The 17,796-nt window shown below is 42.8% G+C and overlaps 1 protein-coding gene across 1 annotated transcript in view; it reads left to right on the top strand.

The window, feature by feature from the left end:
• The window catches only part of VPS53 (VPS53 subunit of GARP complex), a 126,638-nt gene that overhangs the window by 102,357 nt on the left and 6,485 nt on the right, over positions 1 to 17,796 (top strand). The window contains exons 18-19 of the mRNA XM_057536008.1: positions 1,893 to 2,041; positions 6,103 to 6,172. Coding sequence (XP_057391991.1) covers positions 1,893 to 2,041; positions 6,103 to 6,172 — 219 coding nt within the window. The remainder of the gene's footprint in view (positions 1 to 1,892; positions 2,042 to 6,102; positions 6,173 to 17,796) is intronic.

Here is a 17,796-nt window from a genome sequence, read left to right as displayed (position 1 = left end):
GAGAATTAGATACCCTTTTCCTTCTGGAGCCTCACTATGAAAGCTTGCGTAAGACTTCATGTGCCTGGGCCTTGGTTTTCTTATCTGTAAAATGAAGACGGAGGTGCCTTCCTGCTTTGCCATGGTTCTGTGCTTGCACAGACTGAAAGCTTTCAGGATATAAATATCTGCTGACTTGAAGAAGCATTAGGGTAAAACACAGAGTCATTTGAGCTTCCCAGGAGCTGGGGGATCATCCATGTACAATATGATTCTTTTAAACAAGTTCTCTCAGGATTGAATTTTTCCTTTCCCCAAGAGCTCTGTAAAAATAGTATTTTCTTGCCAGAGACACCGAGGCCTCAGAACTACTGCCCTCGTTCTATGTACGTGTTGCATGGTTTGTGTCCGGCTTAGGGTCTTTTTACCAGACAGCCCGGCTCCGTTCTGAGAGGCTGACTCAGCAGAGCCCCAGCGCGGGGCAGGCTGGGAGCCGGTAAGACCTCCCTTCTCCCGTGTGTATCCGAGGCGGAAGCAGTATCACACCACTGCTTCTTTCTCCATTTTACTGTACATGTTTTCAGGGCATTTTCCCTAGTTCTCCTCGGGTTGTGAGAACTTAAGCCCAGCAGGTCTCTCGTTTTTGTTCATGGCCTGGTCAGGGGCCACACAGGGCTTCTCAGTGATGCCCATCTCCCCCGCACCTGCCATCCACACAGTCCCTGCCCCGTTCCCCATGGCACTGTCTTAACCTCTGACCTGCCCCTCGTGTTTGCCAGAGATCCTCTTTCCTTCCCCTTGAGTGAAATCCCACATACCCCCAAAGGTTCTAGGAGTAAGAGTCTAATGTTTGATTATGGAAATTTTCAATTATATACAAAAGTAGAGAAAACAGAAAAGTAGAAGAAATAAGCCACCAAAAAGCAGAGAAAATAAGCTACGAGGATATAATGTGCAGCACAGGGGATATAGCCAATATTTTATAATAACTATAAATGGAGCATCACCTTTCAGAACTGTGAATCACTCAGAAACCAACACAACATTGTAAATCAACTACACGTCAACTTTTAGAAGTTGTGAATTGCTATATTGTACACCTGTAACTTACATAATATTGTACAGCAACTACACTTCAAAAAACATAGAGGAAACAGTATAATGAACCTCATGTACCCACCACCCAGCTTCACTAATCTTGTTTCATCTGCTCCTCCCAGCGCTAGATTATTTTGAAGCAAGTCTCACACGTCATATCGTTTCTAGTTTCCTTTTTTAAAAATCTCGAATTCGGGACTTCCCCGGTGGTCCAGTGGTTAAGACTCAGCCTTCCAATGCAGGGGGTGCGGGTTCAATCCCTGGTCGAGGAACTAAGGTCCCACATGCTGCAGGGTATGGCAAAAAAAAAAAAAAAAAAAAAAATCCCCAGCTCCTCCCCATGTACCTGAGAGAAGGGCACTCCAGGTTTCCTTTCGTGTGGCCCAGCCAACTCTCGGGTTTCCCAAGCTGCCAGCCTGGTCAGAAGTAGACGTCTCTCCCCTGTCCACCCACAGCCCCTTTCAGGTGGAGGAGCTCGTAGAAGAATACGATCCAGTTCCTCTGCCTGGTGAGGGTTCCTTTAGAAAGAAGATGGTACTTAGATGAGGAGGGAAGCCTGCTTCAAGCCTGAGAGGGACAGGGTAGGAAAAGGTACCTGATGCACACTTCACTGTCAGGGGAAAGGTGGACTTACTTGTTTCTATTCATGATTAGCTCCTATAGACAGGGAGAGACAAACCCCCCAAGACAAATCGGCCTCTGTGACAGCAAGTCACGGGCTCATTTCCACCACCCCTGCCCCTTCCTTACTAACAGGTAAGGCTGCTCTCCAGCACAGGATCTAAAGGCTTGTCCTGCCCTGTCTCCATTTTCAGATGCAGTGGCAGAATGTGGAGCATGTTGGTGACCAGAGCCCCTACGTCACCTCTGTCATTCTTCACATTAAACAGAACGTCCCCATCATCCGTGACAACCTGGCTTCCACGCGGAAATACTTCACGCAGTTCTGCATTAAATTTGCAAAGTAAGTCCCGGCACGTCCTCATCACGGGGTTGTTCTGAGTGCCATGCCGACCGCCAGCATGCGCCCAACCCAGGTGTCCCCGCCGTCCAACTAATTTTTTTGTACCCCAGAGAAGCATAATAATCAAACTAAATTTGCTGCTTAAAGTCATAAATAGCAGTAGCAGGCATACGGTCATCCAGCCCCTCAAGACAGACAGAAGTGGGTGGGGACCTCCTGTTATTTGAATTATGTGGACATAATGGCACCCCTGCCTCCCCCCAGGTTTGGATAATTAAAATTATTTTTCAACATTTCATGTATGTATTTTGTCTCTCCAACTAGATGATAAGCTTTCTAAGGGTAGGAACCATGAGTTGTTTCTTTTGAGCCTTGTCTTCCTCCTTCCTCGTAGCACTTGTTACTGTGGCTGCTGGAATATATCCGCTTGTGGACATGCATGAGCCCAGGGAAGGTACTAGAAATCGGGAAGAGCAAGTCAGGGAGCCAGTCCATTGCCAAGTAGGTGGAGTGAACACTGCGCTGCGTGTCTTCCTGCCACGTCCTCCTGTGTGGCCATTTCTGGCTTGTTTTAAAGAGGGGAAATGGTTTGGTCCCTTGCCAGTCAGCATCTGGCTATAGCACTGTTTCTCTGGAGACCGAACACCGCGGAGGGTCAGTGCCTCCTCTGACCAAGTATCAGACAAGCATTTTGGCAGACTTCACAGGCAAGGGCCTCAGGAAGATCGGCCCAGTCCCAGCTACTGAATTTAGGTTGTTCTCGTCCAAGTCCCAAAGGGTGATTGAGGGCTCCAAGTTTCTGTCTTCCCCAGATCTCTCCCAATTTGTATTCAATTAAGGCTTTCCCTCACAAACGAATCCCTAAGGAGCAACAGTTACGGAGTGGCTTGTGGCGTAAGCTTCAGTTCCCAGTTTGTCAGGAAAGGCTCGAGTGGACTCTCGCAGGAGGCATTAACATGTGCGGGGCGGCAGGTGGACCAGGAGCTGACATTCCCTCCACTCTCTGGGCGCTCCTTAGCGCGTGTTAAAAGCATTGCTGATAAATCACACTGTGACACTCCCCGTAACCCCGGGTAGAAACAGCGTCTCTATAAAAATTGACCGTGGCCAAGAATCTCCAGTGCGATGCACAGGGGTCTGATGGCGCTAAAGTTAAAGTGAGTCAGGGGTCCACTTACTTACCTGGTCCCGGCATCCGCCTCACATTCTCTCAGAGCCCTTTGCTTTCATTACTAAGCCCATATTGGGTGAGCTGGGAAGAGGATGCCCACCTCTCACATCTGGAAAAGTTTAACCTGTGATCTAGAAAGTGGTTTTCTCATTTAATCCACGGTACCCTCTCATCATTATAAAATCCCAGCTGAAGACCAGAACCCTCAGATGGGGGGCTGTGAGAAAACCCTTCTCCAGCCAAGAGCAGTAACTGCCACCCCTGCGACGGCCTGGAGGAGCCTCTGGCAGTTACCCATCACATTGCTGGAACTCTTCCCACAAAGACATGTCCCTGGTCCCTATATTTTCCCCACCCCACCCCCTATAGTCTAGCACACAGAGCCAGTTCAAGGGCACGATCGAAGCCTACTCTAGTGTGAAGTAATATAGGTTATAAACTGTGTATGTCATTGCCATTAGTCGTAATGCAGTCTCACACTACTTGGCTCTGGTTTAGAGCCTGAAGGATCCCTTCCACAGAGGCCCTTGTTCTCACTCCCTCCTGATCAATCGGCAGGCATTCCCGTAGATCTGATATCTGGGGCTGACATTTCTTTCCTTTTAACTTCCCTTCTCATCTCACTAATGCAAAGCCTTAGATGTTTCCTTTTGCCTCCACTGGGTCTCTGAAGCAACCACAGTCTCTGCTGTTTAAACATCAGGATCACCCCGCTGATTGAAACTACTGTTTGAACCATAAGTGACTTCCCTCATCCACTCAGCTGATTCTCCTCCATTCAGTCATGGAGATGATAGATCTCTTACTAGTGGTTGGAGGGATAAAATCAGAAGTCTTAAAAACGTCCTGGTAAAGTGCTGGTACCATGCTGACATTTAAAAAGTGTTAGCTGTTACCATTATTATTTATTATTTATTCAACGTGCAGTCAGTTGAGCACCTGCTGTGTTCCAGAGGCAGAGTTAAGTGCTTTGGCTTAGTAGACATGGTCCCTATCTTCATTTGCCTTACGGTCAAGTGGAGGGAAGTAGACGTGTAAGCAAATAAGTGTAACAGAGCAGGTTACGTATGAGGCTAGAGGTCTGTGAACTCTGCAGAGTATGGTGGAGGTGACTGAGGAAAGGCTTCGTAGGAAAGCTGTCCTCGAGCAGAGTCCGGGAGACGTGTGTGCGCTGACCTGCAAGGCCGTGGGGAGGGGCATTCCAGGCAGAGGGAGCAGTGTGAACAAGTGCACAGAGGCAGCAAATAGCCTCTGCAGAGTCACAGGGTCTGCAAGTGGCCCAACCCGCTTGAAGCACAGGGTGCCAGGGCTTAGCAAGATGGGGCTGGGGAGAGAGAGTCAAGACAGTGAAGGAAGGCCTGTCTGCAGCCATTGCAAGAATAGTAATCAGGGGAGCGTCTTGGTCATATTTGCATCTGAAATATTGATAAATTTCTCTGACAGCTGATGGATTAGAAATGATAAGGCCAAAGGCTAGGAGACCAGTTAGGAAACAACTGCAAGAGCTCTAGTGAGAAAGAGAAGGGCAGCAGCAGGGGGATGGTCAGGAGGGGTGGGTGTGGGCATTCAGGGAAGAGCTGGGAACTGATTGGATATTGGGGTGGAGGGCAAGGGTACGGTTTCTGACTTGGATGACTGGGCAGAGGAGATCCAGTCCCCTGAGCCTGGTTTTGGGGTGGGGCTGAGTCTTGGCTATGCTGGGGTCGGGGTACTGGTACCATGCCAGTGGGATGTCCAGTAGCCACTGGGTATCAGAGTGGGCACCAGCACTCCGGAAAAGGTGTGGAGAGAGCAAAGAGCATGGCGAGCACAAGCCTGAGAGCAGCGTTTGAAGAGTGAGGAGAGGGAGAGGCTGGCCAGGCTTTACCTCGACCTCCAGGTCCTTTACTGCCATGGTCCTCCCTTCGTCGTGGGCCCTGTGTTCTCCTGGTCCATTCACTCTGAATCTGGCCTGGTTATAGGCATTTCTGGTTCCCACATCTTCTGTTCTGCACCAGTACAACTCAGCCTTCCCTACACAGGCCTCTGCAGTTTTTTTTCTAAAAAGCCCTCCTGACCTATTAAAATCATATTCTCCCTTTCCCCACACCAGCATCATCCATCTACCTGGCCCAGGTTGCCCTTCAGTCCCCAGTAAATTTTTTGGAGATCATGTATTTTGTTCCCTGATCTGACAGTTACTCCCTTAGCATTTATTTCCTGTTTTTTTGCATTTAAGATCGCATAACTACCTCACGTATATTCGACTCTCATTATCTATTAGGATGTTTTCAGCTACTAGTCATAGAAGCCCTGACTCAGACTGACTTAAACAGAGGTGAATTTTTTTATTTCATATAACCAAAGTCCAGAGATAGGACAGATCCAAAGCTGATTGCCTCAGTGGTTCAGCAATGTCATTAAGGACCCAGGTTCTTTACTTACCCTGCTCTCCTTGGACCTGGCTTCATCCTTAGAACGGTGGTAAAATGGCAGCTCTAGATGTTAAATCCAAATACACGAATACCCTAAAGAAGAAGAGAGACTTGCCCCAGCCGTGCAATGAAGTCCTTCCCTCCGGCGGGCTTCGATTGCAAGCCAAATCAGCACCAACAGCAGTCACTAAGGGACCCCATGCTCCGCCTGTCTGAGGCTGATTAGAACTCACCCCTGTAGTTCAGGAGGGATCAGCTTTTCCCCAGCATCCCAAGGCCAGATTTACCTAAATAAAACCAGGGCTACAGTTAGCAAGAAAAAGAACGGATGCTTGTAGGCCACAGTAGTGTCTACTTTAATTCTCAGTTTTCTTATAGGAGGAAGTGGGGCCTTAAAAAAAGAAAAAAAAAAGGTTTCTGCAGTTCTTTACCAAAGAGAATATAAGCCTAATTTGTCACTTCTTTTTTATCCACAGCTCCTTCATTCCCAAGTTCATCACCCACCTCTTCAAGTGCAAGCCAATTAGCATGGTGGGAGCAGAACAGGTAAGACAAAACTGGGATAGGACTGTTCCTTATGGCTTTTATCGTAGATCAAACTGCATAACTTCCTAGTACAGAGCTACCGTGGAGAAGTAAAATCACTGATTTCCCTGTTTGAGGACAGAATGATGACCTGGCAGCTTAAATTATTCATCCATTTATTTAAAACATTTTCATTGAGCACCTCCTAAGGTGTTTGTCCTTAGACAAGTTGCTTAACCTTCCAGGGCTTTAGTTTCTTCGTCTATAAAATGGGGATACTCACAGCAGCACCTCACAGGGTAGTTGTGAGGATTAAACAAGATAATGCACTGAAGTGCTTGACCCAACGTCAGGCATATGAGAAGCCCTCAACAAATGCCAGCTGTTACTGCTGATAGTTTGTTTCCACTGTCAGTGCCCATCTCCCCACATAGAAACATCTAGTCGATGCTTGCTGCAGGTTGTCTGGCTGACCAGCTTAGCAGAGTCAGAAATATTGTCTCAGCAAACTTCCTGGGAGGTTGCGTGGATTCAGACACTGACCAACTGTGTCTGAGTGTAGAATTTCAGCGTTTGGAAATTCTTACCTCTTGCATGTCATAAACACAGAACGAATTCTGTCCTCGGGAAACAGCAGAATAATGCCCCAGCACGCCCAGTTTCATTAGCACATGTTTATCGGGAATCCACTCTGTTCACCTCACTTTTGTGTGTGGTAGGAGAGGACGCGGAGTGATTGCTCTCTGTGTGTCTGAGAGAAGCTTTAGATTCTCAGTTACTAGGTTTCTGTCTCTAGACTTGATGAAGCCACTGGAACACAAAGTTGACTCATTGGGAGCATGTTTCCATGAGTTTGCAGCTCTGCCCAGGCCTTACAAGCTCATTTAGTGTCCTGTAGCGTGATATTTTTATATTGTCACATGAACCCAATGTCATATCTATTTTCCTCAGATTTTCTCTTCTTTAAAAGAATGTTAAAATAATCAGCTCAGACTTCAAAGCCCGCACCTTCAGAAATATATCAATTTGGCCAGTATTTACTTCTGCTTTGAGATGTGGATGAGAAAACCATCTGTGAAACTGGTGTTTTACTTTCTCAGACCCCAGACAAATAGGAGTGGGTGACAAGAGAGCATAGATCTCAACAGGCCCAGCCTGGGGGAGGCCGTGGGTGAGAACTAAAGGCAACGTGGCCCTTGGAGGATTCCCACATGAAGTTCAGGTTTAGCTTGGGTCCGTGCTTGCCCTGAGTATCTGGCCTTAGAAACCCAAGCAGTCATGGAGCTGGAGGCGTGATCACTCAGGCAGCAAAACCATAGGAATCAAGAAGTTAACAAAGAGAAGTTCACAGATTAAAACAGATTCTGCCGCAAGTCTTGCAGCAACTGTAATCCAAACTTTAACGAAAGCTGTGAGAGTCAAAGCAAAGATTGAGGCCTAATCTCAGATGCCTCTGCTTTGCCACAGAAGTACTAGATCCTAAATTTAGACTACACTTTAATACTTGTGCCAAAAATAGGAAAGGAGACATTTTCCTGTTCTTGATTCTCTTCCTGATTACTGTATAAAGTAAATTATTTCTCTTTGGGCCCCAGAGTCCACTTGAGCAATTGCAAGGGCACGTGGAGCTGAACCATACCAGTATGTGTAATGCTTCTTGCTAGTTTGTGATTTTCAGAGAGTCTTGTGGGATTTGCAGGGTCATTAATTAGTCTTTTGGCCACAGTATCTATGACCGAGCACACAGTAGAAAAGGAATCCAGGGGCTTCCCTGGTGGCACAGTGGTTAAGAATCCGCCTGCCAATGCAGGGGACACGGGTTCGGGCCCTGGTCTGGGAAGATCCCACATGCCGCAGAGCAGCTAAGCCTGTGAGCCACAACTGCTGAGCCTGCGCTCTAGAGCCCACGAGCCACAACTGCTGAGCCCACACGCCACAACTACTGAGGCCTGCGCGCCTAGAGCCCGTGCTCCGCAACAAGAGAAGCCACCGCAATGAGAAGCCCATGCACTGCAACGAAGAGTGGCCCCCACTTGCCGCAACTAGAGAAAGCCCGCACGCAGCAACGAAGATCCAACGCAGCCAAAAATTAATTAATTAATTATTTTTAAAAAAAGAATCCAGTTGCACAAACTACTTACCAGAGAGGAAGCAGCACATTGTGGTGTCGGGAAAAGGACCCTAAAAGTTGGGGTCCAGTCCCCGCTCTGCTTTTAATGGTCCCTGTGATCATGAGCAGTTGCTTCCTTGCTCTGGACTCAGTTTCCTCATGTTTAAATAAGAGCCCTGAATCAGACTCTCCACACGCCTCCTTCTAGATCTATTGTATTATGGATCTAAAATATTTTGAGGAGACTTCCCGAGTGGCGCAGTGTTTAAGACTCTACACTCCCAATGCAGGGGGCCTGGGTTTGATCCCTGGTCAGGGAACTAGACCCCACATGCATGCCACAACTAAGAGTTCGCATGCCTCAACTAAGGAGCCCACCTGCTGCAACTAAGACCCAGCTCAACCAAATAAATAAGTAAATATTTTTTTTAAAATTCTTAAAAAAATAAAATAAAATAATAAAATAAAATATTTTGAGCAATACAGTTCATGTCTATGAAGTATAGACATGAACTGTATTGCTCAAAATATTTTAGATCCATAAATATTTTCCTTTGTATTATCTTTATATACCATATTGACTTTTTTTATTGTGGTAAAACATACATAACATAAAATTTAACATTTTAACCATTTTAGGTGTACAGTTCCTAGTATTAAGTATATTCACATTGTTGTGCAACCATCCATTTCCAGACCTTTTTCATCATCCCAAACTGAAACTCCCTTCCCATTAAACACTAACTCCCCACCCCTCCTGCCCCAGCTGCTGGCAGCGACCATTCTCCTTTCTATCGCTATGAATATGACTGCTCGAGGGACCTCCTATAAGTGGAATCATACAATATCTGTCCATTTGTGTCTGGCTTATTTCACTTAGCATGCTTTCAGGGTTTATTCATGTTGTAGTATGTTTCAGAATTTCCTTCCTTTTTAAGGCTGAACAGTATTCCATCATACATATTACCACATTTTGACCATATTGACTTTTTAAAAAATAGATTTATTTATTTTTTAAATAACGTGATTTTTTTTTTAACATCTACATTTCTTTTTATTTATTTATTTATTTATTTTTGGCTGCATTGGGTCTTCGTTGCTGCGCGCGGGCTTTCTCTAGTTGCGGCGAGCGGGAGCTACTCTTCGTTGCGGTGCGTGGGCGTCTCATTGCGGTGGCTTCTCTTTGTTGCAGAGCACAGGCTCTAGGCGCGCGGGCTTCAGTAGCTGTGGCAAGTTGTGGCACGCGGACTCAGTAGTTGTGGCGCATGAGCTTAGTTGCTCCGCGGCATGTGGGATCTTCCCGTACCAGGGCTCGAACCCATGTCCCCTGCATTGGCAGGCAGATTCTTAACCACTGCGCCACCAGGGAAGTCCCTAAAGACCTTTTTGAATCTCTTAACTACCCAACTGCTCGCTTTTCTCTGTCTCATTAAGCTCTGGCCCATCTTGATTTTTACGAGGCCATCCTTCCCACTGAGAGCTTGAAACCTCTTCTATCACCCATTCAAAAGGGTCCTCCCTTTGTGCCACACAGAGCAAAGAGACAGGCACAGCCATGCTCCACAGGGGTTTACAAGCATTGGCAGGGTCACCAAGGTCCTGGAGATGGGGAGACTGAGCCAGCTCATGAAAGAAATGAATCAGTTAATGAAAAACAAAATTGCCATAAACATCACACTTAATGGTCAAATATAGAAAGATTTTCTCTTGACATTTAGGAACAAGACAAGTATGTCTGCTGTCACCATTTCTATCCCACATTGCCCTTGAAGTCCTAGCCAGAACAATAAGACAAAAAATAAAAGAAAGTTTTAAAGAAATAAAAGGTACACAGATTAGAATGGAAGAAACAAAACTGTCATTTTTCACATTTCACAGAGAATGTGATTGTGAATGACAATATCCAAAAGAATCTACGGACAAACTATTAGAATATGAATTTAGTAGGGGTGTGGGATATAAGGTCAGTATTTAAATTATTTTTAATATTTGCATATAACAGCAACAAACAATTTAAAATGAAAAATTTTTAATGAAACCATATACAGTAGCATTAAGAGACATTAAATAGCTAGGAATAAGTTTATTAAAAAATGTGCTAGTCTTCTACACAGAAAATGATACAATATTAAGAGACATTAAAGAAGACCTTTAAAATGTCAGGAAAGCTCATATTCATGTATTAAAGGACTCAATATTTTTAAAATGTCAATTCTTCCAAAATTAATCTCTAAATACAGTAAAATCCCAGTAGGGGTGGGTGGATGTGGGTGTGAAAGGAAATTGATAAGTTGATTCTAAAAGTTGGATGGAAGTGCAGAGACCAAGAATAGCTAAAATAACTCTAAAGAAAGAGCACAGAGTTGGAGAATTTAAACCTCAGGATACCAAGACTTATTTTAATGCTGAATTAATTAAGCACACAGGGACAAATGGGCCAACAGAACAGAATCAAGTTCAGAAATAGACCCACACATACATAGACACTTGATTTATGACAAAAACGGCACTAATTCAGTTGGGAAGGGATGATCTTCTCAGTAAACAGTGCTGGGTAATTGAATATCCATGTGGGAAAAAAATTAATCTTGACCTTAACCACACACCATATAGGAAAGTCAGTTCCAGCAAGGACTTGGAGAAATTAGAACCCTCATACACTGGAAATGGAAAATGCTGCAGCCGTTTTGGGAGACAATTTGGCATTTTCTCAAAATGTTAAACATAGAGTTCCCATGAAACCCAGCAATTCCACTCCTAGATAGAAACCCAAAAGAATTGGAAAAGTATGTTCATGCAAACACTTGTGCAGCATTATTCAAAGCAGCGTTATTCATAATAGCCAAAAAGTAGAAACAACTCAAATGCCCATCAGTTGATGAATGGATAAAGAAAATGGTTTAATCTTACAAGGGAATATTATTCAGCTCTAAATAGAAGTGAAATACTTACACATGCTACAACATAGATGAACCTTGAGGACATTATGCTAAGTGAAAGAAGCCACAGACAAAAGGTCACATAACGTATGATTCCATTTATATGGAATGTCCAGAACAGGCAAATCCACAAGACAGAAAGTAGACTAATGGTTGGCAAGGGGTGGAGGAGAGGAGGAAAAGAGATGTGATCACTAATGGGTATGGAATTTATTTGTGGTGTGTTGAGATGTCTGGAACTGAATGGTACACTTTTAAAAGGTGAATTTTATGGTATATTGTATCTCAGTTTTTAAAAAATCAATTCCAGGTGGATTATAGCTCTGAAAGTGAAAGATAAGACAACAAAACTTCTGGAAGCTAATAAGAGAATATTTTTATGACCATGGGTTAGGCAAAGATTCCTTAACAAAACATTAAAAGTACCAATCATAAAAGAAGAGATTATTTGGAGTACTTAAAATTAAGGACTTCTTTTTCTCAAAAGACAAGCCAGAGTAGCAGATGATATTTGCAATATATGTAACAAAGTACTCATATTCTAAGTATATACTTTTAAAAATCTCTCAACATATCACTTATATGTGGAATCTTAAAGGAAAAAAAAAACAAACCAATTTCATAGAAACAGGGAATAGAATGTTAGTTGCCAGGGGCTGGGGGAAGGGGGAAATGGGGAGATGTAGGTCAAAGTGTACACACTTTCAGTTCTAAGATGAATAAGTTCTAAGGACCTAATGTACAGCATGGTGACTGTAATTAATAATGTGGTATGATATACTTGAAATTTACTGAGAGTAGATCTTAAGCATTCTTACCACATACACAAAAGGAGAGTTAATTATCTTGATCTTGGTTATCATTGCACAATATATATGTATATCAAATAATCACCTTGTACACTTTAAGTATATGCAGTTAAAGTATATTTGTCAATTATTCCTCAATAAACTTGAAAAAATTACTTAAAAAAAAACCTCAACAAATCAATTAGAAAAAGATGATCAACCAGTAGAAAAATGACAAAAGATTTGAATAGGCACTTCAGAAAGAAGCTCACCAAAAAAGCCAAAAAGCATATTAATCATACAGGGAAATGTAAATTAAAGTCACAATGATATTAGAATGGCTAAAATTAAAAAGGTCAACGATACCAAGTGTTGGTGAGGATGTGAAGCAACTGGAACTTTCATGCATTGCTGGTAGGAATGGAAATCGGCACAACCAAATTGGAAAACTATCTGGCAGTCTGTACTAAAGCTAAACATATGCTTACTCCTTGAACCGGCAATTCTGCATAGATGCCACTCCAGAGAAATAAGGGCGTATGGCCACCAAAGGCATATACAAGAATGTTCATAGCACATTAATGAGCAGTAGACCAATCCTGAGTGACAGAGGGCAGAAGAGTGGTCATCTTTATTAGGAAGGAAGGGAGAGTGTTGACTGGAAGAGAACCTGAGGGAGCCTTCTGGGATGCAAGAAATGTCCCATATCTTTTTTTTTTTTTTTAATTTTTTAAAAATTGAAGTATAGTTGATTTATAATATTGTATTAATTTCTGGTGTACAGCAGAGTGATTCAGTTATATATGTGTATATTCTTTTTCATACTCTTTTCCATTATAGGTTATTACAAGATACTGAATATAGTTCCCTGTGCTATATAGTAGAACTTTATTGTTAATCTATTTTATATATAGTAGTGTGTATCTGCTAATCCCAAACTCCTAATTTATCCCCCTGCCCTTTCCCCTTTGGTAACCATAAGTTTGTTTTCTGTGTCTGTGAGTCTGTTTCTGTTTTGTAAATAAGTTCATTTGTATCATTTCATTTAGATTCCAAATATAAGTGATATCATATGGTATTTGTCTTTCTCTGTCTGACTTACTTCACTTAGTATGATAATCTCTAGGTCCATCCATGTTGCTGCAAATGGCATTATTTCATTCTTTTTATGGCTGAGTAGTATTCCATTGTGCGTGCGTGCGTGCGTGCGCGTGTGCGTGTGTGTGTGTGCGTGCGTGCGTGTGTGTGTGTGTTGGGTTGGCCAAAAAGTTCGTTCGGGTTTTTCCGTAACATCTCATATGCCATATATATGTATGCCACATCTCTTTATCCATTCTTCTGTCGATGGAGAAATGTCCCATATCTTTAATGAGGCAATAGGTGTATACATATGTAATAGTTTATCAAGCTATGTACTTGGTCTTTGTGTACTTTACTGTATGAAAGTTACACCTAAATTTTACCAAAAAGAAAAGAGGAAAGAAACTAGGCATGTCCTCACCTTGGTCCATCCATTCTTCATATCTTGAACTGTCTCTTCTGTGTCACCTCCTTGAAACTTAGCGTTGTATATATGGTCCTTTAGCTTCTAGCAGTGGGCCTTTTATCTTGTCTACTCAAGGTTTCCATCACTGTGATAGTCATGATGACCCCCAAGAGTGGTAGGGGCTCTTTAAGAAGTAAACCCCTCAGAGCTTTCCATTGCTGGGTGATGACCCTTCCCAGGCATAGCATGCTGGCCAGATCTGCACCCCAGTAGCCCATCAAGAACATGAGCCACACCACCCCAAAATTTATCTCTGAGGCTCAAACAAATTTGGTGGATGGCCACCTCTTGCCCAATGCCTCATGCCTAAGGGTACGAACTTTTAGCTATTTTCAAAGATGAAAGCCAGCAGATTTTCATGATAAATGGGGCCTTTCACCTTCATTGCCCACAGACAGCTGCTAAGCCTATCAGACTAGCTCCCACCTTTTCTGACTGCATTACTTCCGGTAAAACTTGAAACGAAGGTTTCCATCTGTACAGCTGTCTGGTGAGGACAAAATTTTATTGTGACTGGCCGGGAATTGAAAAAGTCCTATCTCTCAAAATATGGGAGACACTAGAGAGTTATGTCTGGCTCATTCAAAACTCTTCCTGTCACTTAAGACTGTACAATTATTTATGCATATAATATATCTCTGGGAAATAGAAAGTACAGAAAAAACAGGAAGTATCCCCATACATTTTTAAATAATCACTGATTTTTTTTTTCCTGCTAGCAAATAATGCCAAGAAATGCCTTTGATTTTGACAAGGCTCTGAAATTTTGCTGTATGGAAGATAAAGTTGAACCCTCACTAGGCCTCAAATAACATAGTGTGGAAAAAAAAGAAGAAGAAGAAAAAGACATAGTTCCAGTTAATAAAAGTATAGAAAATAATGTCAAGAATATCAGCTTCCCGCTCAGCTTAGTCAAATCTTAACATGTTCCCACATTTGCTTTAGATCTTTTTTATATAAAGTAAATCATTACAGTTATGGCTGAAGTCCCCCGTGGACCCTACCCTTCCGCTCACCTCCCTACATGCCCAGAGGTAATCACTATTCTGATTTTGATTTTTATCATTCCTGTATGTGTTTTGATATGTTACATGTGTATCTATTCACAAAAGATATATAATTTTGTTTTACATATTTTTAAACTTTATACAAATGGTACTATACATATCATTTCCCCACTTGCTTTTTTTGCCCAACATAATGTTTTCTGAGATTTATCTGTGTTGGTATAGGTTGTTTGAGTTCACTCATTTTAACTTCAATATCATATTCCATTGCATGAATATGCCACCATTTGTTTATCCATTCTACCATTGATGGGCATTTAGGTTGTTTCCAGTCTTCTGCTTTTACAAACAGTGGATGCAGGGAATCGGTTTTTTTTTTGTTTTTTTTTTTCCGCATGGGCAAGAATTTTTCTAAAGGATATGAGTGCTGTGTTACGGGTTATGCACATCTTCCACTAAGGAAATAGTACTGAGTTTCTCCCAAAGTGCCTCAACCAATTTATACTCTCATCCTAAGTGTGAGTTTCATTGCACCATATGCATGCCAACACTTGGTATTTTTTACCTTTTTACTTTTGCCTTTCTGATGAGTACGAAATGGTACACAATTGTGGTTTTGATTTACTGGTTTACTAATAAGGTTAAGTATCATTTCACACACCTTGTGAGCGCTTGAGTTGTGGTTTTTTTGTTTGTTTGTTTTTGTTTTTGTTTTGTTTTTGTGTGTGTGAGTTACCTGTTCAGATCTTTGCCACACCGCTGTTATTCTTGCTGCTGGGGTTGCTGGTCTTTTTCTTATTGATTTTCAGGAATCGTTATGTGTTCTGAGTATTATCCCTTTGGCAGTATTGCAGACATCCTCTCCCGGTTTGTGTCTTTTTACTTTGTTTATGTGTCTTTTGTTATAGACTTATGTTATTTTAAGGTAGATTTTTCCATCTTTCCTCTGTCTCACATTCTTCTCTTCCCTACAGAAATAATCTGTTTTCTTCTTAATGTTTTTCTTTTTATATCTGGGTTTTTATCTGCATGGAATTGAGCCTACTTGTTTTTTAGAGGCACGTGCTGGGTTCCCTCTGAGGATGAGCAGTGCTCACTTCCAGTGGGGCTCTGGGAACCGCTCTGATACCAGGCGCTTTGTGGGGGTGCCTCTGACAGTCTGTACTTATCTGCCTTCTGAATGCTTGGGTGCCTTTCTCTGTGAGCCCATGGCCTTCTCAAAAAACAGACACTAGGAGAGTAAGAATGTTCATCTCTGGAAACCTAGAAAAGTCCAAAATATCCTAGCACTTTCCTGGTCTGCCATTGAATGACCTACAGAGTTTAGGCCTTCGAATAGCAACATTAGTGCATGAAATTACTCTTTCCTTAGTGTAGCTTCCCACTGTTTTTTAAAATTAAGGCTTTATATTTTTTAGAGCAGTTTAAGGTTCACAGCAAAGTCGAGGGGCAGGTACAGAGAGTTCCCATATACTCCCTGCCCCACAGAAGCATAGCCTCCCGCATCATCAACATCTCCTATCAGGGTGGTACATTTGTTACAATCAACGAACTTGTGTTGACACATCATTATCATTCAAAGTCTATAGTTTACATTACAGTGTTACAGTTTACACTCTAGGTGTTATACAGTCTGTGGCTTTGGACAAATGTATAATGACATGTATCCACCATCATGGTATTATACAGAGTAGTTTCACTGCCCTAAAAAGCCTCTGTGCTCCACCAGTTCATCTTACCCACCAACCCCAACCCCTGGCAACCACTGATCTTTTTCTTCCTCCATAGTTTTGCCTTTGCCAGAACATCATAGAGTTGGAATCATACAATATGTAGCCTTTTCAGATTGGCCTTTTCACTTAGTCATGTGCATTTAAGTTTCCTTCATATCTTTTTGTGTGTGTGTGGCTGCGTTGGGTCTTCGTTGCTGTGCACGGGCTTTCTCTAGTTGCGGCGAGTGGGGGCTACTCTTCATTGCAGTGCATGGGCTTCTCACTGCGGTGGCTTCTCTGGTTGCGGAGCACGGGCTCTAGGCACGTGGGCTTCAGTAGTTGTGACGCAGGCTCAGTGGTTGTGGCGGGTGGGCTCTGGAGCACAGACTCAGTAGTTGTGGCGCACGGGCTTAGTTGCTCCGCAGCATGTGGGATCTTCCCGGACCAGGGCTCGAACCCGTGTTCCCTGCACTGGCAGGCAGATTCCCAACCATTGCACCACCAGGGAAGGCCCTAAGGTTCCTTCATATCTTGATAGCTCATTTCTTTTTAGCACTGAGTAATAATCCATTGTCTGGGTGTGCCACAGTTTCTCCATTTAGCTACTGAAGGTTATCTTGTTTGCTTCCAAGTTTTGGCAATTATGAATAAAGCTGTTAAAAACATCCGTGTGCAGGTTTTTGAACATAAGTTTTCAACTCTAGACAAATAACGAGTAGCATGATTGCTAGATTGTATGGTTAGAGTATGTTTAGTTTTATTATAAGAAGCCACCAAACTGTCTTCCAAAGTGTCTGTAACATTTTGCATTTCCACCAGCAGTTAATGAGAGTTCTGTTGCTCTACATCCTCAGCAGCATTTGATGTTGTCAGTGTTCCAGATTTTAGCCATTCTGATAGGTGTATAGTGGTATCTCGTGGCTGATTTAATTTGCATTTCCCTGATGACAAAGGATATGGAGCATCTTTTCAAATGCTTACTTGTCATCTATGTATCTTCTTTGGTGAGGTATCTGTTAAGCTCTTCGGCCCATTTTTCAGTTGGGTTGTTTGTTTTCTTATTGTTGAGTTTTTCTTAAAAAGCTTTGTATATTTTAGATAACAGTCCTTTATAAGATGTATCTTTTGCAAATATTTTCTCCCAGTCTGTGGCTTGTCTTCTCATTCCCTTGACATTGTCTTTTGGATAGCAAAGGTTTTTCATTTTATTTTATTTTATTATTATTTTTTTGTAAATTTATTTTATTTATTTATTTATTTATTTTTAAATTTTTTTGGCTGTGTTAGGTCTTCATTGCTGTGCGCAGGCTCTCTCTAGTTGCAGCGAGCGCGGGCTACTCTTCGTTGCGGTGCGCGGGCTTCTCATTGCAGTGGCTTCTCTTGTCACGGAGCACAGGCTCCAGGCATGTGGGCTCAGTAGTTGTGGCTCGCAGGCTCTAGAGTGCAGGCTCAGTAGTTGTGGCGCACGGCTTAGTTGCTCCGCGGCATGTGGGATCTTCCCGGACCAGGGCTCAAACCTGTGTCCCCTACATTGGCAGGCGGA

This window comes from Balaenoptera acutorostrata, chromosome 20 (assembly GCF_949987535.1).
Source record: "Balaenoptera acutorostrata chromosome 20, mBalAcu1.1, whole genome shotgun sequence".
Lineage (NCBI taxonomy): Eukaryota > Metazoa > Chordata > Mammalia > Artiodactyla > Balaenopteridae > Balaenoptera > Balaenoptera acutorostrata.
The sequence above is the reverse complement of the archived record's forward strand: the minus strand, read 5'-3'. Positions and strand labels throughout refer to the sequence as shown.